Here is a 20,751-nt window from a genome sequence, read left to right as displayed (position 1 = left end):
CATAGAAACAGAATTAGACTATTCGACCAATTGAGTCTGTTCCGCCAATCAATCATGGCTGATATGTTTCTCATCCACATTCTCCTGCCTTCTCCCCATAACCCCTGATCTCCTTATTAATCAAGAACTTATCTATTTCTGTCTTAAAGACACTCAGTGATTTGGCATCCACAGCCTTCTGCGGCAAAGAGTTCCACAGATTCACCACCCTCTGGCTGAATAAATTCCTCCTCATCTCTGACTTGAAGGATCATCTCGTCATTCTGAGACTGTGCCCTCTGATTCTAGTTATTCCTACTAGTGGAAACATCCTCTCCACTTCCACTCTATCTGAGCCTCTCAGTATCCTGTAAGTTTCGATAAGATCCCCCCTCATCCTTCTGAAAGGGATAGTCACAAAATTACCATAATACCCTCCTAACCACCAGGTAGCCATCGCTATTCAGTTTCCATCCTCTGCAGGCAGCAGATTGCCATCTGCCAACTTCTGACCATCAACATGGGGGTCTGCGTAACAAACCCATCTTTCCACTTGCCCTCTGTGCTTTCCCAGAGGGATTGTTATCTCCACATAGATCTCAGTCACTCTTCCAATTGCCCCATACTTCATCTGCAACCAGAGCACAGAGAAATCTGTCCTTTCATCTCCTCCCATCCTTGACATTCAGGGCTCCAAAAATGATTTCCATGGAAGGCAATGATTTTGTGCCGCTCCAGCCTGACACACACCCAGTCTCACATACCACATGCATTAGAGAAATATAAATTGGATGATTGCTTTGCCAAAAGTCTTCCTTTTTAAAAAAAATAAATGTCCAATTAAGGGGCATTTAGCGTGGCCAATCCGCCTACTCTGGATGTGGGGGTGAAGCCCACGCAGACACTGGGGAATGTGCAAACTCCACACGGACAATGACCCGGGGCCTTGATCGAACCCGGGTCCTCGGTGCCATGAGGCAGCAGTGCTAACCACTGCATGACCGTGCCACTCAAAGTCTTTCTTGTTAGCAGGATGCAGATCTTCTGTGGAGCATAGAATTCCCCGAGGTATCTCCTATTCCTCACGCGTGCTCTTTGAGTTCTTTGGCGTGAGCATTGACTTTACCTGTTTATCATCTGGCTGTTCATTCCCTCCAAGTTCCCAAACAGATTTCATTTCCTCCTGGCAAGGAGAGAATGTATGTGTTTTCTTACTTCTCATGATCAGTATGTTATGTACGGAAAGAGATGTGTGTTTTCTTGCCCTTTATGTTGTGTGTTAACATTCTTCAGCAGCAAGCTTTTGTGAGTTAAAAGACAACTGTTATTTTGCTCGCACACTTATAAGGAATTAAACGCTACATCAGATGCACTTGTTCTCTCTCTCTCCCACACACAAGCACAGATTAGATACAGATAAATGTCACACACTTTTACAGATTACCGTTATGTCAGTCTCTGATTTACAATCTTTGGTCCCTGTGTAGGAGGCCTGTAGTTTCTCAGATCCTATCGATACATTAAAGATTAAAGGAATGCCTTGTACAGTGGAAGGTTCACAACAGGCTGGGAGGTTTCTTGTGTCAAATGTTGGATTTTAGGTGAACTTCATCCTGAAACAAGTTGTTAGGGTAATCCTTCTCTCTTTTGGGACTTCCCGCTTTCAAGGTGTGGCTGTTAATTTGCATACTGACTTTCAGCTAGTTCATGGTTTGGCTTTCTGACTAACTGATGACTCAAATAGCTCTCTGCTGGTTTTTAAAATCCAGTCTAGTTTGAATGGCGAAAGCCATTCATGGTGCAATGGGATGGTGATAAGAACCATTCACTTCCATCTGCCAAGAGTTGAGTTTCGATCTTCCCTTTTATTCAATATGAAATAGGAGGTCAGGCAGTCTGGAAATTCCATTGTCCTTTTGTGTTAGTGCATCCGTAAACAAGGAGATATGTGAATTTTAATTAGGTATTTATCTAAGTCTTGGTACTGACAGTAGCTCAAATGCCAACGGTCACATAATTTGCAGCAGCCATTTTAATAGCTTGTTTGTGTCTAGTTTTTAAAAGGTAGTGACTGATAGTTCATAATACACTGGGAAATGATACTCCAGATAAGCAAATGGATTCCACATCCTTGTTTTTCCTGTAGAGATGCAAAAAAACTGCAGATGCAGATGTTGAGAAATTAAAGTAAAAATGGGCAAAAAACCTGGAGTGTGCAAATTATAGCGGATGCTGATAATCTGAAATAAGATGGGGGAACTCCAGCTTAGGTGGCACTTCTGGAGAGAGGTCAACAGGTTGTGTGAATGCCAGAATTCTAATTCGATCTCTAATGAAGATTCGAGCTGAAAGGTTGAAGCACTCTTTTCTCAAAAAGGGCACTGACAGATTATCTGTGCATTTACAGCACTTTATTTTTTGTCTTTTCCATGTTTCTACAGCATTCTCCTGCTAACATTCACATTCCTTCTATTTTGTAATAATTGCTGACTTTCCCTCTGTCTTTTCCAAAAGCTTTGTACTTTAAATGGGCCAGGCTTTGTGGTCAACAGTGAACAATTAGAGACAGCCATCTTGTTATGTTCACACATATAATACATGAACTTTCTGTTGGCAGAAACTTTCTGTTGTACATAAACTTTCTGACTGGGGGTACATCTCGAGCAATGACTGAAAGAGAACAGTGCCCTCTACAGGGGCATTGTAGTAGGGCAAGCACCTCTGCATTTTATTAACTAATCAGATTGAAAGAGATTCAGATTATAGAAGTAAATTCAATGTCAAAATCATTAAAATAAAGAGAGGGAAAGCAAGATTGGATTAAGAGTGAGATATAAGGTGTCGCGGTGGGACAGTGGTTTTACGGGGACCAAGGACCCCAGCTCGATTCTGACTTTAGGTGACTGTGTGGAGTTTGCACATCCCTCTGTGTCCATGTAGGTTTCCTCCAGGTGCTCCGGTTTCCTCCCACAGTCGGAAGATGTGCAGATTAAGTGAATTGGCCATGCTAAAACTGCCCCATAGTGTCCAAAGGTTAGGTGGGGTTACGGGGATAGGATGGGTGTGTGGGACTAAGTAGGGTACTCTTTCGAAGGGACGGTGCAAACTCAGTGTGCCAAATGACGACCTCCTGCACTGTGTAGGGATTCTATAAAAAAGATAGAAGAAAGGTTTTAAACAAAAATTTCAATTAATTTATGCTTTCAAATTTCCAACAATAATTCAAACCTGAAGGAATGGACATCTACAGTTCTAAAAGTTCATTTGCAGAGCCGGAGAGGTTGCTTAACAGTAATTAAAACTTACCATTCCATTTAAAAAGTCCCTCACACTGGAAAGGGCAAGCTCTAACGTTTCAGTGACTCTGGGGTTTTGCCTCTTCCAGGATATTGCATACCTGTGGGAGAGTTAGGGTTGGAGGGGTGGCTAGAAAGGGTCTGGTCACAATGTTCCAGGCATCATGGCTGTGGGGCAGGCTTTATAGACCAGCTGGTCTTTTTTTGTGTTTGTATCCTGGCTTGTACTTGGATTCATGAAGAAGTTACAATTGTGCCATATCTGATGAATTATATCTGGAAAGTGAATCTGTCTTTTTTAATGTTCATCTGCATGCTGCGTGATTCCAGCCGGCATAACAGAAGTTGGAGTTTAAGAGTACAGAATGCATGGCTTAACCCCAAATAAAAGGAAACCTGTGTACTGTCTGCACTGATCTCGGCTGCCTCTTATTGTCTCACAGGTGCTATTCACTTACGGTTCAAATGTGGGGGCAACCATTATATATGGAGAAAAGTCACTTCCACCGTGCACAACATTATCGTGGGCAAGCTATGGATTGACCAGGTTAGTGGCGAGTAGCATACACACTTTAAAACTCTCTACACGCTGCCATTAGCCAAGTTTACTGAATAAGTAAATGGCACTCCTGAAGCGGGGCCTCACTGTGGGCTGGGCTTGTGCAGGTCTTCTTTGGATCAACATTGCTAGTCATTAGAAGTGCCCTCGGGACAGCTTAGTACTCGGACGCAGTTCTGTCAACTGCCGGACATCAATCAACTGCACGGAATATTTTATGATGTGGAGATGCCGGCGTTGGACTGGGGTGAGCACAGTAAGAAGTCTTACAACACCGGGTTAAAGTCCAACAGGTTTGTTTCAAATCACTAACTTTCGGAGCACTGCTTCTTCCTTGGGAAACAAACCTGTGGGACTTTAACCTGGTGTTGTAAGACTTCTTACCGTAGTATTTTAGTTAAAGGTTTGTGGCAGATCCTACGTATAATCGTGTTCTCTATCCTTCAGTCAGGAGAGATCGAAATCATAAATAACAAGACAAAGGACAAGTGTCAACTCAAATTCAGTCCCTACAGCTACTTCTCGCGGGACTGTGCCAGAAAGGTGAGTGCCGTCTCATATTGTGTCCCTGTGGAAACATCAGCTAAAAGCTGGGAATCTTTGCTTTGGTGGTAGCTGTTAAATTGGAGAGGGTTTTTTTACTTTGTGTCTTTTCTCGTGGTTCCAACTCATTTCCGAATCATACCGTCCCCATGTACAATGTCATAAAGAATCTTGGTGATTGTCACCAGAGATGATGTCTGTTGAAGCTGTGTTACTTGAAGGTTGTCTCTGCCAAGCTTGGTTAGCATTTCTGCTGTTTGTGCTTTTTGTGTGGAATCAAACCCACCTCCCACCTGTTCATTCTGCAGGCAATTTCTCTGCCTCTTCCCCCTCCATTTTGGAGTCCGTTTGCTACTTCCAGACGTTTCCAGAAGAGTGAGTCATGTGCTCTTGGCTGAGTGTGGAGAGAAGATGCCTGATCTTTGGAGATCACCTTGCGCACTCTCCAGCTGAAGACTGTTTGGGGAATCATGGGCTGGATTCTCCCTATATTGAGACTATGTCCCCACGCCAGCGTAAAAACTGTGGAATTTTACTCCCGAAATTCCTGCAAAAAAGTTAAATGAATTCCAAGCCTTGCAGGAGGCTAGCAGGGACCGGAGTGAATCTCGCAGCTCTTGCTGCAGATACGGGCCCCCGCACTTCCGGGTCAGAGGCCGCACATGCGCACCGTGGTGGCCTGACTAATCCAGCCTTTCCTCAACCTGACCTGATCCACTACTTTAAGGTGTGTCTCCTGCAGCATTACTACATCCGCCTTCAGTCCCCTCAGGTGCGCAAACACACGTGCCCTCATTACCGGCCCATGTAGCCCCCGGACATTCCAGGTGACCAGCCTAGTTGGGGGGGGGTGGCAAAGTGCCCCCTCACCCGCTGGTCAGCCATGCCCTTGGGCCCGCCACCAGCCCATGCGCCGCACCTCTACCGGCCCATCCCACGGAGGCTTCCACCCCGACCCCCTCAGTGACCTTCCATCGAAGTCCCTCCCACGTCAGCAGAACCCAACCCAACCCCCCCCCCCAGCAACACTACTCTAAAACCCAACCTATCTAATGAACTAAACATACACACACCCCACTGTGCTTCCGTGAGCTAGCTCACCCAGCTAGCTTTGTGGTCCCCGGCGCCAAGAAGTCTCCCACCTATTGTTCTCTCGCTCCCCACCCCCTGCCCATGTAAACAAATTCCCTCATCTAACAATCCCCAAACAAACATCCAGCAGCAAGAAAACACAAAAACAAAAGCCCACCGAATCTCAGACAGGCATGTCTCCATCCCACAAAAGTGCACATCAATAAAAACACACAAGATAAAAGACAAAAAGGACATTGCCAACATCTACCGGGAAAAAGAACCAGAAAAAAACGAAAAATCGACTTCTCTCCCCCCCCGCCCCCCTCCCCCTTTTCTCTAAGCAGAGCTCCAAAAAACAGACACAAAACAATAAGAGAAGGCATAACCAACTTAAAAACAGGAAAACAAAACCTACCAAAAACCAAGGGGGAGAAAAGAAAGAAAAAACACAGAAAAACAGAAACAAAAGGCCCGATATAGGCCAACAAGTTGTCTCTAAGTCCGAGAGTTCTCAAACTCCCACCAGCCCTTATCTTTTCGCAAAGTCCAGTGCCTCATCGGGCGACTCAAAATAGTGATGTTGGTCCTCATGCCTGACCCAAAGACGTTCCGGATACAGCAGACCGAACTTCGCCTGCTTCTTAAAGAAAATAGCTTTGACTTGGTTGAAGCCTGCCCTCTTCCTCGCCACCTCCACACTCAGGTCCTGGTACACCCGCAGGATGCTGTTATCCCACTTACAACTCTGCGTGCACTTGGCCCACCGAAGAATGCATTCCTTGTCCAGGAACCTGTGGAATCTCATCACCATTGCCCTCGGAGGGTCCCCTGCCCGCAGCTTCCGAGCAAGCGCCCGGTACGCCCTGTCCACCTCCAACAGTCGGGGGAATGCCCCCTCCCCAGCAGCTTTTCGAACATACCCGCCACGTATGCCCCAGCATCTGCTCCCTCCGGGAGCCCGACAATTCTTAGGTTCTGCTGGTGGGACCAGTTCTCAAGGTCCTCCACCTTCTCCAGGAGCCTTTTCTGCTGTTCCCGAAGCATCCCCACCTCCAGCTCCACCGCTGTTTGATGCTCCTCTTGTTCAAGCAGCGCCTTCTCCACCTTCTGAATCGCCCGATCCTGGGCGTCCAGTCTGCTCTCTAGGTGATCAATTGATTCTTTAATCGGGTCCAAGCATTTCCGCTTCTGCCTGGCAAAGCCATCCTGGATGGCCTGCATCACTGGGTCCATTGGTCGCTGCACTGCCAACCCAGGGGTCCGGTCCTCGGCCATTCTGTCTCCCGCTGCAGCTTCAACACAGCTCATGACTGACTTCTTGTTTCTGCCCTTTCGTGCACTTCTGGTCCTTTTCTCCGTACACCGATACGTGGAAACGGTGCCCAATTGCCTCAGCCTTCAAATTTGCCGTTTAAAACCGAAAAAAAGTCCGGGGGAAATGTCCAAAAGTCCGACCAGAGCGGGAGCCACCAAATGTGTGACTTACTCCTCCATAGCCGCCACCGGAAGTCCGAAAATCACTATTTAATCCATTTCCTCCACCTGTCCTGTGTAAATGCCTCGAGGTAGTTGAGCAACAAGAAGGGAACTTGTTTCAGCAATGGGCAATGGTGACCTAATCTGAGATATTTGATCGTTTACTCCAGGATAATGTAAAGAAGGGCTTTCCTACAGATAGATGTACAAAGGTTAGCTGGTCCTGAAAGGGAGCTACACTTGTCTGCAACTTAACTGAGGGAAGGGGATTGTTGTTAGATTTCTAATTGTCAATTGATTTGGGCTATGTGTGCATGACCAAAGATCTAAAATTCATGAGGCTCAAGTAAATAGGGCCCTAAAATTTCAGGTGGGTTCCGCAGAGGAAAGACTAATACACCCCCAAGAGGACCAGTCATTTGCACAATTTCCCCAATGTCTTCTTCAGCCTCCCGGTCCCGGTGGAGTTATCCTGGGAGACCTAGACAACCTCCACACAATCTCATGGCCTGCAGTGTACACTGAGGCCACTACATGTGGACCACCTCTCACAAAATCACCCAACTTTATCACAGTATCTTTCTATTCCTTTCTCCCGCGTGTACTCTACATCCAGGCTCTCTTAGAAACTTCTACTCTATTCACTTCAGGCTACTTCACTTCATTATTCTTGGCTCGGAGAGTGCTCATGTTGAACTTTAAATGCGCTTAATGTGCCGAATGGCCTAGTCACAGCCCAAGATCACTGAGATTCCTCGGCGTTTACTGTGACGGTACAGGAGGAACTCTGAGAGCTCATTGCTATCCAAGGTGGCACAGAAAGAAATTTGCGCATACGATGCAATGATGGTACAGTTAGAACTGGATGGGTAGGCCCTGTATATGATGGTATACAGGCAGGATTTGTAGTGGTTCTGGCCTTTGGTGTTGTCGCATCCTGTAAACTTTCATCCCATTGTCTCAAAATATGACGAAACCTTATGATAGGAAGTGGTGGGATGACCAGTCCGATGCAGAAAAAGTCCCTTCTCTGTGAATTTGGGGAAGTCTTGTGTAACGTGATGATAGGACATTTTTCCCCTGGTGCAATCAGGTAACCGGCATGGTGACAGACTCGGAAAGCAAAGCCAGCTACATCCTGTCAGGTACATGGGATGAGAAGATGGAGTTTGCGAAGGTTGTGGAGAGCAGTCAAGATGGGACCAGCTGCGAGGGCAAACAGAAAACCGTCTACCAGACCCTTCCTCCCAAAGTGCTGTGGATGAAGTACCCACTTCCGTGAGTATCGTGACTTTCCAAGAGCTTTGCAAAGTGTAGATCTGCCAGACATCATCTTATCAAGTTTCAAATGCACTGTATCTACCTCTGATCCCTGGCAAAGCCCTGACTATAGTGACTGTGTGCCCTTTCAACAGGCCAGCAGGGACTTGATGGGCCTCCTTCTGTGCTGTCAGAGTTTATGATCATATTGACCAGCACACCTGACAGAGATTGATCCACATCTTTCCATTACTGTAAAATAATCCATTACAATGTGGAACATCAACACTTGCACTTGCTTCCAACCAATTGCAACTTGGACGTTTCCACTTGAAGGGGATTAAGCCCTTCTCTCGCTTCTTCCTATTTCTATTTAGCCCCTGAACAGCCTCTTCCCAGCAGAGACAATTAACCCTTTCATAACTGTCCTTTCGCTTACAACTACAATTGTGCGGAGGTGTGAAAGATAGTTGTCACTTTAATAAAGGCGCGGGAGTCCAAACCGTAAAAACTGAGTTTTATTCACAAACAGTGTATTTCCTCCGGGTGCTCCGGTTTCCTCCCACAGTCCAAAGATGGGCAGGTTAGGTGGATTGGCTCTGCTAAATTGCCCTTAGTGTCCAAAAAGGTTGGGTTAGGTGGGGTTAGGGGGATATGGTGGAGGGGTGGGGATGGGATGGAGGTATGAGCTTTAGGTAGGGTGCTCTTTCCGAGGGCCGGTGCTGACACGATAGGCTGAATGGCCTCCTTCTGCACTGTAAATTCTATGATACACTCCCGGTAGACCCAAAGAACAAAGAACATTACAGCACAGGAACAGGCCCTTCAGCCCATCAAGCCTGCGCTGATCCAGAATCCTTATTTAGACGTACTAGTTATTGCCCAAATGATCACCCTACCTGGGACTATGATGCCTTTACTTTTACTTTCCATGCCTGGTGCAGTATTCAACCACACAATACCAACCTCATAGTTGGTTTCAGAATTATATGAGGGATCCATTGGAAGCAGGTGTGAAGCATCAGGAAGCTGCTTTCATGTTGAATCCTCTGACAGCCTCAGGGACAAAGGACCCAGTGTCTAAAGAGCTGTGCAGTTCAAAAGATCCAACAGTCAATTTATTGTGCTAAATTAGATGCTTTCAGTCAGCGTAACAGTTGGAATGTAAGATTTAGCCTTTGCTGAGGGGGAAATGTCATCACAGATTGTTCTCCCTAACTACAGCCCTGGTCACTGGCCTCCATTGCTGTTCTCATGTCCCCCACCCCACCACCAGATTTGACTGTGATAATTCCATTCTAGGGTCTTTGACCATCCACATGGGTGAGGGTCCCAAGAAAACAGAACACCGTGTGAATCCGCGCACCTGAGTGAGGCAGCTACCCAGATCATCAAAGCCCACGTCCTACTCAACATTGAGATCACTTATTCCACTATGGCCTGCCTCCAGAGTACCAATAAAACTTTTATTACCACTTTTGGTACCTTTTGATTTTGTCAGTACCTTACTTTCTAGCCTCCTATCCTTCACTGTCAATAACCTAGGTAAAAACTTAGATGGCTCTACCCTAGTACCCCTTAAGTCCTGATCAACCCTTTTCACTGTCTCACTGTATCTAAGCGATTGAATCTGACTGTCATTCCATAACCGTGCCCACCCTATTTCCACAGTCTCCTCCAGTCCCCTCCCACAACCCTCACTCCTTCACTCTGTCCGTCTTACCCTCCTGTGGCTCCATCATTGGTTGCGGAACCTTCAGCCATTAGACCTGCATATCAGAATTCCCTCCTAAATCTCAGCATTGCTACACCATTTTCAACTAAGCTTCTAACTTGCATATCCTTTCTCTCGCACGTGACTCGTAGTTCATTCCTTTATTTCTTTTGTCCCTTTCTATTAATGATCCTATATACAGTCAGTACAAGTTGTTCTTGTTACTGTGCTTCACATTAAGCCAAGTCTTTGCTATTTTTAGGGACATGCAAGACAACTCCCACCACATCAATATCACTTCATGTGACCTGACAAAATATGCCATTCATCCCCTTGAGCTTGCTTGCTCTGTACTTCAACTCCATTAACCCACCTTTTCTTTGTATTCCTCGATATCCAACAAAAATCTATTGATCTCAGTGCTGAAGATTTAAAATTGACCAAGTGGGTTCTAGGTATCCATTCCCCTTGTTTGTAGAAGTGTTTCCTGATTTTATTCTTGAACTTCCTAGCTCGACTGCTAAGATCATACCCTCTTGTTTATCAGCAATTCCTCCACTTAAAGTAAAGGTTCTTCTGAATCTATATTATCGAATCCATTGAACATCTGAAAGGCCTCAATTAGGTCACCATTCAACCTTCCATACTCGGGACTACAAAACCGATTAAAGATCCCACCCTTGGAAGATAACATTTTAAACCCTGTTACCATTCTAGTGACTCTATGCTTCACCCACTTCCAAGGCCAATATATTGTTTGCTGTGTTCGAATGCATAGTAACAGCCTGTTCTGTTATTGCAGTGACAATGCAGAAAACATGTACTACTTCTCTGACCTGGCATTGACCCTGAATGAAATGGAGCGTGGAACGGCACCAACTGACAGCCGCCTGCGACCGGATCAACGGCTGATGGAGAACGGCGATTGGGAGGAGGCAAATGTGGAGAAGCAGCGATTGGAGGAGAAGCAGAGAGCCGTGCGGCGCCTGAGAGAGGCTGAGGCAGTCACAGCTGAGGAGGAAGGTGAGCGTCAACCTGTTGTGGCTCTGCTGGGACTGGGAGGGGAACTGGGTGGCGAGGTGACACAGAACTCCGAACTTGCTCCTCGGACCCCAGGGCTTGAACCCAGTTTCGCCCTAAATAACAATAAAATGTGCGAGTCTCTAATGAAACAAGCATCTTCCAGCACCCTCAGACAAGTGCAATACCCCTCAGAGAGGAGGAGGACAATTCATAAACCCAGTAACTTCAGGAATGAACAGTGTGTGTCGAGGGGAAAGGGGGAAAAAAATCACTGAAGAAATTGAGTGTGCTCAGAATATTGGGGACAGATTATTGCCAGAGGTGTACAAAGTGACTTTGATTTGTTGTGTTAGCCTTGGTTCAGTTGGTAGCCCTCTTGCCACTCGAGTCAGGAGGTTGGGGATTCATAGATACTTTGGGGATCTCAGTGCATAACCTAGGATGGTACTTTAGTGCAGAACCGAGGGAATGTTGCACTGTCAGAGTGCCATCACATCATTCCGCCTGGCCCACGTTTGTGTGGACCAGCACAGGTTGGCATCCGACTGCAGCTCCCCTGGGGGGGCCAGTGAATCGAGGGAGGCCAGTGTATCCCGGGTGAGTAAGTCTTAAGTAGGTTTAAGACTTACTTCCAGGAGCGCTGTTTGGTCCCGCTCCTTTTGGGCTGAGTTCCGACTCTTAACACCTCGTGGGATTGAGTGAATCCCACGAGGTGTAGAGGCTGCCTGGAGCCCCGTGAGAGAGCACTCCCGGGATTGTCCGGCTAAGTTGTGCTCTCGCCCAAGCACAATGCAGCCAGAAAATCGCACCCATAGTCATTACTGCTTGGGGGACATTCCTCTCCACATTTTGACTGCTAATTTTCCTTTGTTACAATAGTGACAATATTTTAAAAGTAGATCATTGGCCATGAAGAACTGTTGGGCATCATGAAGCTCGAAAGGACATTATGAAAATATATAAAATTCTTTCTTTTACAGACCGGGAACATGAACCCTACGAACCAGTGTGGTTTGAGAAGAAAGAGGACCCTTTCACTGGGGAAGAGATGTACGTTTACAAAGGTGGCTACTGGGAGTGCAAGGAGACACAGGACTGGAAGACCTGCCCAGATATCTTCTGAGCGCCATTGACTCCGGCCCGATGGACTTCAGAGTCTCCCTGGTCACCTGTGGGAGAGGAAAGGAGTGCCGCGACTCCACTGTGGGACTCAAAACAGTGGAAAACACAGGGCAGCTTTCTGGTACAGACAACATCAATGCAAAAGAACACCATGCTCCATCACCCCAGACAAGGAAACACACCGCAGAAGGCCCACAAACAGTTTTGTTAGGCTGAGATGTCCAGGAAGTAAAAGCTGTGGGTTGCTTGGGGATTGGGCATGAGCACCAGTAATTTAACAATCAAATCCACCCCCCTTGCCCCACCCCCAGTCCCAAATGTTACATGTGACCCGTGCGTTTGGGTACAAACGAGATGATCATTAGTTATCGCAACATTTCCCTGACCGGAGCTTTTTCTTTCCATAATAGCTAGAGTTAGATTTTATCATTTAAACCAAATGATCAGTACAAATTACCGGCGAGGTGTTTGCCAGTAGTCATTCTGTGTTGGAAGGCAGGTGGGAGTTTCTTCAGTATCCAATGGGCAGCCAACACCGGGTCTTTTGGTGGTCTTGGTACGAAGAGACTACAAAGCTTGCAAAACCAAAAGGCTTTGACGTAAAAAGGACGGGCAGCCAAGAAGGAAAGTGCCTACAATAAGCTTTTACGGGACTTTGAAATAAGAACACAAGCTATCTTTACAAAGTCCGTGAGTTGCACTTCCGGAAGGTGAAGTGTAGATCATCCCTGCCAGGGATGAAGAATACTGTCCCACATCTTAACTTAGTTTAGTTTGAATAAGTTATCTTTTAGATCGGCTAAGAACCTCACATTTTCATGCTTCTGCGGCTTCTTTATATAATTGTAGTAGCAGGTAGCAAATCATATGAAGAGCAGTAAGTGTAGAGAATTGCATGGTTTGTCACAGCAAATCACTTGATCTAATTTATGACTCTAAATCGGTTATTTTCTGACTCATTGCCTTTAGCAGATTAATCCCAATTTCTACCTCCCCTCACCCCGCCTCCACCAAGCACAATATGTCAGCACACTGACACTGCAGGTCACCACCTGCTCCTGGTACTGAGGGTCGGCCTGCTGCCTGGCAACTTGATATCACTCCCTCCTAATCCCTATGAATGGACCAGACATTTACAGAACAGTATTAGCACAATCTTGGGTTCATGTATTGAACACGTGCTGGCTTTCTGCCTTGCTTCTTGCCAATGATACCTGCCCTGTTAAATGGCAGAGTGGCTCCTGAGCTAACAGTCAAAGAAAGTGCCCATCAAACACGGGTATGTAAACCAAAACAGCAGTGACGATGTCTTTCGAAAAGCCAGTTATTTAGCCTGGTGCGTGTCGTGTTCTCAGGATCATTGAGGCTGGGAGATGTTTCATTTCTCCCCAGTACAATGGAGTGGCTATATCACTGAGTCCATCTTGGGAACCAGCTTCTGTTGATGGTTGTACTGCTTGAACACGGGGAGGGTTTGCAGGCCTGGCCCTGCCATGGGTTATTCATTTCTGAAAATCATTGTTTACATCACAGCTTGATAAGGTTTATCAGTTCAATGCCAAGATGGTGGGAGGGGGGGTGCTGATGGATGCTGGTATATTAACTTTAAAATGATGAAAACCGACTAAAGTAATCTCTGGCCATTAGAGGGACTGTTGATGGGTCACACAGAGGTCCCACTGCCACCTGCTCGTTGTGCTGCAAACTTTCACTCCCACAATCTCACAGGGTTCGAGGGAAACACAATCCATGGGGCACAGCGCTGACACACAATGGGATTGGCTTGAGCTGCAGACACAAAGGATACAACCTACAAATCCATATTTGCGCTCTTCTCTCCTGAGAGTGACTGGTAGCTCCTCAGATCACGTCACAGAGTGCTGAGCAGTCACAAGTGTCCCAATTCAGTGATCATTTCCCTACCAGGAGCTTTTCCCAACTCATGACCAACTCCGTAAAAATAAAACTGTGGGGACTGAGTATCAGCCAAGAGTTCTGCAGCAGAGGCTGATAGTGATCTCTGCTGCGTTGGAGGGATGCAGGAGATGCATAAATGGATAGTATGCAGCAAGACAGTGGCTCTTTGTTAAGTTCCCAAACAGGACAGCCTAGGGTTTATTACTGAGGAAATAGTATGATACAAAGACTAGCAATGGAGAATAAGGCTGTGCACACATGCCTGCTTGGATTGACACCCATTCAGAAGGTACCAGCTGAGCAGGTATGGGTAGGGTGTACTGCTACTGAAGATACCCAACAACGCATGACTAGAAAAGATAACATTAAGTTCAGATGAAGAGTTCTTTTCATCCCTATTGGGTCTCATCCTTCAAGAATGTAATCCCCACTGCCCTCCCTTAATGTTCACCCAAATAGGAACACTGAGGCCTTTGGTCTAATATCTCAATTAAAGAGTGGTGTGTTACAGTGCTGCAGTATCAACCCGGAGAAGGTTACTGCTTACTGAACCTTGTGATTAAGCAGCGGTACTGTCCTATAAATCTCTGACTAGTGAGCCCTTGTTGGCGTCACAATTACATGGGCCAGGGGACAAGAGGTGGCAAATTAACTCCCTTGCACTGCTCCGTTTCCAATCTTCATTGTGGTGCAGGGGTGGCAGAATCTCCCCAGGAAGGTGGTTGGAGAAATCCTGTTGAGTACCTATTCGGAGCTGGCTGAGGGGCCGTGGAGCGAAGTCTGGGAGTAGGACGTAGGAAGAACTCCGAAATAGAGAGTAGATTAAGATTATAAATTGAATCACATTCCTGTGGAGGATAATCATGCCCGATTTATGCGAACTAATCATGTGATTCCAATGTTGCAGTGTTCTCTACTTTAGGACTTTTGGGGGTTATAGCACAGTGATATCATGCACAGGGGTCTTATATTGTGGTGTGAAATCCCCAATTGTAAAGTCATATATAAAGCCATGTGTTTAAGGGTTTCTCTGTCCCGCCACACCAGATTTCTGCTTCACTCCGCCGCCGGGATGCTCCGTATCGCTGGCTGGTCAATGGGATTTCCAATTGTGGGGCAGCCCCACGCTGTCGGGAAACCCCGGGCTGCCAGCAAAATGGAGCATCCCAATGGTGGAGACTTCGGCCCAAGATGTCTCCTTCCAGCCAGCAGTTCAGAAGCTTTAGGCAGGGTAACAGAGCGAGGCTGATAAGTCTGTGGCTGCCTCTCTGTAACATCTAGGATTGAGCCCTGGACAATAGACTTCAATAAAGAATAATGCGGAACAGTTTAGATTGCAATACTATATCTCTAATCATGTGTCCGAGCTTTAATTTCCCTTCTACATTTAAAACCTCATCCGGATGCAGAAAGATATATATGGGATGGGCAATAACTGCCTCACCAGCGATGCTCACATCCCATAAATTCATTTTTCGTTCAATTCACTTTCTAGAGCTGTTCTCCAGCCTGTTAGGTTTTCTGCCCATTCCACCATCCACAGTGGAGCTATCTGACAGTTTCAGCCTCAGCCTCTGGCAATGTCTTTCCCACTTCCCACCTCTTCCCTCTCCTATAAGCACCTGCTAACTTGCCATCTTGACCATGCCATTGAACATCCAAGTTCGTCCTCTTGCTCCGTGAACCTCAAATGCCACCGCCTTGCCTCCTCCACTCTATATCCATTCGTTGTACTCTTTGAAGCACTTTAGGACATTTTGCTACATTGAAGGCACTTTATTAGTGGTAATCTGTTGTTAATTGTGACTGAAATCTCTCAGCTGGAGAATTTAGTTAACTTAGCAGAAGCAAGAAATTAGTGTGACATTTGACCCCCAGCAATTATAGGCCCTTCCAAACACCCCTTGTGAAATAACTTTGGATCCCGTGTTAACTCTGACCTCTCCTCACACATCCAAAGTAGTTCTGTAACTTAGTTGGTGCATTGATATTGGACACAATTTGCACCAACTGGAGATAGGTAAAAATAACAATTAGATAGTTACCTTCTGGTTTGTAATGGAAACGAGCTGAGAGAAAAATAACGGACCAACACGTAATCCCTGTTGCCTGCTGAACAATTACAATTGGGTAGTTTTCATGAACCAGTTCCTCAGTGAATCAGAAAGAGCAATCAGACCCTGAGAAGCAATTCCCAGGACTGTTTTCTCTATTGAACCAGGTGCTTGTGCCCCCTCTGCATTATGTATACAGTTGAATCCTGATATACACTTAAAGGTTCATGTGTAGATGGAATGCAAAACTTCTGCATAATAACACAGTAATTCTAATAAATTAGCTGGGCTATCAGGAAGACGGGCTGAATGGAGACCAGATGTTTCCTCCCAGTGGAGAGAGGAAATCCGAAAGGGAATTGCTCCTCTATCCCTGACACACACACACACACCCTCCGCCCTTACCCCAGTCACTGTTAAGAACTTTAGAGACAGTGGCGGGGCTGGGGGAAGAGGACAGATGCTGCCCTTGTGACTCATTTCCGCAGGTCTTCACAGAAACGCCAATCACAAGCAAAGGAGGCCCCAGAGTCAACCTTGTTTAACATTCCTAGGTTTGTAACAAGTGAAGTCTGACTATCCCTTCATTTACTGACGGGAGCGCATCCATGTTCAATAATTGGCCAATGTGTATATCTGGATTCCACTGTATCCATACGTTACATCCCGTTGAGTAGCTGGATTTGTTCTCTTATACAGTGTTTGACTCTGAATCTAACTTGCCCCAGCACAAACATAGCATGTTACTTCTGATAGATTGGTAGAACGTTGGAAGCATTCGCTTGCCACCGGCAGTTGTGAATATCTTATGGAGAAAAACCCCCCAAATAGACCATGTATATATATTTGTATTATTTAAACTATTTAGAACATAAAACTGATGTTGTAGAGATCTGTGGTTTACACTTAAGAGATTGACTAGTATCATATTTATATTATTATTAAGATTTGCATATCAATTATGTCAAAACAGCATTGTCTACCCTGAGTGAACCCATAGTACTTCAAGGAGCAATGAGAGATGAGGAGAAAGCTAAGATCTTTGATCTCAAGCCTCTGGGAAGAAATGGAAGTTTTGGATTCATTTGATCGTCGACTATCATGACGCATCGGGGTGACACCTTCCCCCAGGTCCCCCGACTCCCACATCCCATCCATGCTGCTCTATGATTGGTTGATTGGTGTGTGTACATCTCCATTATCTTGTATTTCTCCATTGTCATTTGCCCTGCCCCCTCCCCACACTAGCACACATGTCTCCAATACTTTCTCCTCGTTGAGATGATTTTGGACTGATAGTTTCAATACATACCCTTCGATGTTGAGGATGGAGATCAATACTCCACAGAATGAGTTGCCAGACTTCCTCATTTTGTGAAGAGTCCACCTTTTCCCTATTAGGCAGTAGACAATCCATTACTGGATGAAGCACTGTTCCAAAACAACACTGGGCCAAACTGGGGGCTTATCTGAGTTAGTTCTGTTAGCTTTATAAGAAAATGTAGTCAAGCACTATTCCAAACCACGCGAAGAGGAAAAGCTTTTCTGAGACAGCATCTCACTGGACATTTTCCCATTGACAGTGATGAGAGAGCGGCACAGTTGTGCAGTGGTTAGCACTGCTGCCTCACAGCGCTGAGGACCCGGGTTCGATCCCAGCACCGGGTCACTGTCTGTGTGGAGTTTGAACATTCTCCCCGTGTTTGCGTGGAGATGTGTAGGGTGGGTGGATTGGCCACGCTAAATTGCCCCTTAATTGGAAATAAAGAATTGGGTACTCTAAATTTATTGAAAAAAAGATACCAATGATACCATATATGGTTTACAGCCTCGCCCCTCAGCATTGTACCTTTTCAACATTGCTATTGGGAAAGGTTATGAATCTTGAACACACAAAATATTTTTTCTTGGGAGGGGGGAAAGAACAGGGTTGAATCAACCCCAATGGGTTGTTGCTTAACTTTGAAGTTGATGTTGTAGATTCTTCTTCAGGGTTCAGCACAAGTTTTTCAGCTAAATTATCTGGACCGTGGACGTTTGGATTGAATAGGACATTGTCAGCACTGTCTAGTTCCTAAAAGCAGAAATGGACAGGTCGTTGAGATGTCTGGTTCTCTAACTATTATAATAAGCCAATTGAGGCACTTTAAAATGAAGTAGATCATATCCTGGGACAACACTGATTACCTCTTACCTCCTATGAGAACTGATGAAAGGAACCGTGAACCTTTTGCCTTCTCATGAGTGCTATTACTGTCCATTTAGATTTGAAGTCCATTTCAGTGAGATGGTTTCACTTAAACCTTGCATCGAGGCCCTATACATTAATTGTGTGACCTCCTCCCACTCTATAACAAATGGGGGCAGCATGGTGGCACAGTGGTTAGCACTGCTGCCTCACAGCACCAGCAACCCAGGTTCCATTCCAGCCCTGGATGATTGTCACATTCTCCCCGTGTCTGCATTTCCTCCAGGTGCTCTGGTTTCCTCCCCTGAGAATAGGGTGGACCAAGTCTTTCAGGGGGCCGGTGCAGTCCTGTTAGGCCGAATGGCCTCCTTCTGCGCTGTAGGGTTTCTACGTTAAAACTTAGCAAATGGACCTGGTCGTAAAAAGTAGAGGCTAGGTGTGGTTACCCAGCAGATGATATGAAAGTCTACTATCTAAAGGTGCTAAAGTATAATACCACAATCTCAATACTGGATCTAATTGACCATTTTAGCTGGAAGTTGGTCTACCCAACACCTGCCCCTGGGTCTCATTCTAAATGTTTGTCAACTGGGCAACTTGTTGAACTGACTAGCAACTGGATTGCACTCTACATCGTATACAGTGGGGCCCGCATTTGATTTCCAGCTCCTTCTTAACTCGTACTTCAAGTATTTTAGGTGGGTTAATATTGGGAAGTTGTTCCCAGCATGGTAAGACTTGAACAAGGGACAAAAAAACACATATTGGTGCACTGTACAAGATTTATCGGTGTTCCCTTATCATGGAACACTTGGATCACCTCCTGAAGATCACCGCCAGAGGCTGAACTCAACCGTGCAACAGTAAATATTATGCCATTATGCAATATGGAGGGAGTGCCATTTTAAAAATTGGAGTTTATTCTCATTGTTAGTACAGAAAAGCTCAATGATGGTTATGCCTTTCTCTAATTCTACTTTTCAATATTCTATGATAGATAACGTGCAGCAAGTCTAGCTTGCTGAGACCGCATAAAGGAATAGTGTGTATTTTCAATGGTGCAAAGATTATGTCCAGTGCTCAATGTGTTAATCATGCTCTTCCCATGTACTTGTGCAACCTGCTTAATTATACAAGTAGCCAAAGCTCTTTATTTTCTATGTACATTTAAATTGCTTAAAGGATTATATTTACATACATTAATCAATTATTTGCCCAAAATCTGAGCTTTTGGGTGCACTCACCTGCTCGTTTGCATATCCCACCACAGTCCGATCTCTAATCTAACCAAGCACCAATCAAAATCCACGTTGAACTGACAGGACAACAGAACGCACCCTTCTTGTGGGATTTTAAAAATGCCAAAAGAGTAGAAATAAAATAAAGTCAGAAATAAAGAGCCTTGTTGTGTTGGTGCTTTGTGATGTCTGACTCCCATCATTTAGTTTCTAATTACAGCAATCTGAACCTTCAAGGTTTGGACACTGGTTGAATACGTAATGCTGTCCAGACAAGCACATTTTTGGAATGCTTCAGAAAGCATATGGGAAAACCTAGACACAATGATAATTGACTACAGCACATTATCCAGTGTGAGCACCTATGTGGATTGCATCTCTCAGGTTTCCAATTCTCCTGCTGCCTCATTGCCTGTTACCACGAGCAGGGGCAGAGCAGCCTGGGAGCTGGCTTTTACTGTGGCAGTAAATCCAGAGCAGCTTTGCTTTGTCGGATGGCAGGATTGTCCTGTGGAGTCTTTCAAACTACTGAAATAGAGTCACCAAATGGTAGCTGTGCACGCTGTTCCTACTGACAAAGATCTGTTGGCATTAGCCCTGTTGCTTTACCTCGGGCACCCATCTGAAAAGCTGTAATGTGTCTACGGATGCATGGTGTGCTTTGTGCATGTAATGCTAAATATAGCAAGGCCAAGAACAGCTCAAGTTTTAATTTCTACCCATTTGTTTTGGTCACATATTCTTGTCCAGTTATCTTCTCTACTGAAGGTAATGACTCATTTTGGGCATAAAGCTGCCCTCTGATACCAAATACAAATGCCTACTGTTTGTGTGTGAGTTTAGACGTTGAGGAAGAAATTCTCTGATTCCAGAACCATTTCTGCAGTGAGGTCCTCTGCCTACAGCAGTAAATATTCTGACGTGCAACATGGAAAGTGTGTCATTTTTAAAAATGAATTTTATTCTCATTGCCAACACCAGTATCTTCTGTGGCAGGTATGTCTCCAGCCATTTCTCCCATATCTGATCACTTTCGCCCAGCACGGTAGCACAGTGGTTAGCACTATTGCTTCACAGCGCCAGGGTCCTAGGTTTGATTCTCGGTTTGTGTCACTGTCTGTGCGGAGTCTGCACGTTCTCCCCGTGTCTGCGTGGGTTTCCTCCCACAAGTCCCGAAAGACGTGCTTGTTAGGTAATTTGGACATTCTGAATTCTCTCTCTGTGCCCCCGAACAGGCGCGGGAATGTGGCGATTAAGAGCTTTTCACAGTAACTTGTTAATGTATGCCTACTTGTGACAAAGATTATT

The 20,751-nt window shown here is 45.6% G+C and overlaps 1 protein-coding gene across 3 annotated transcripts in view; it reads left to right on the top strand.

Moving 5' to 3' along the window:
• Positions 1 to 19,604, top strand: part of osbp2b (oxysterol binding protein 2b) — a 614,672-nt gene extending 595,068 nt beyond the window's left edge. For all 3 annotated transcript variants that reach the window (XM_072497983.1, XM_072497976.1, XM_072497988.1), the window contains 5 exons: positions 3,719 to 3,822; positions 4,282 to 4,377; positions 8,021 to 8,205; positions 10,704 to 10,924; positions 11,905 to 19,604. In XM_072497983.1, the coding sequence (XP_072354084.1) occupies positions 3,719 to 3,822; positions 4,282 to 4,377; positions 8,021 to 8,205; positions 10,704 to 10,924; positions 11,905 to 12,047 (749 nt within the window). In that variant the 3' untranslated portion in view covers positions 12,048 to 19,604. The remainder of the gene's footprint in view (positions 1 to 3,718; positions 3,823 to 4,281; positions 4,378 to 8,020; positions 8,206 to 10,703; positions 10,925 to 11,904) is intronic.
• The last annotated feature ends 1,147 nt before the right edge of the window (positions 19,605 to 20,751 follow it).

The sequence above is a fragment of the Scyliorhinus torazame genome, chromosome 1 (assembly GCF_047496885.1).
Source record: "Scyliorhinus torazame isolate Kashiwa2021f chromosome 1, sScyTor2.1, whole genome shotgun sequence".
NCBI classification, from domain to species: domain Eukaryota; kingdom Metazoa; phylum Chordata; class Chondrichthyes; order Carcharhiniformes; family Scyliorhinidae; genus Scyliorhinus; species Scyliorhinus torazame.
Note: the sequence above shows the minus strand (reverse complement) of the source record. Positions and strands in the feature narration are given on the sequence as shown.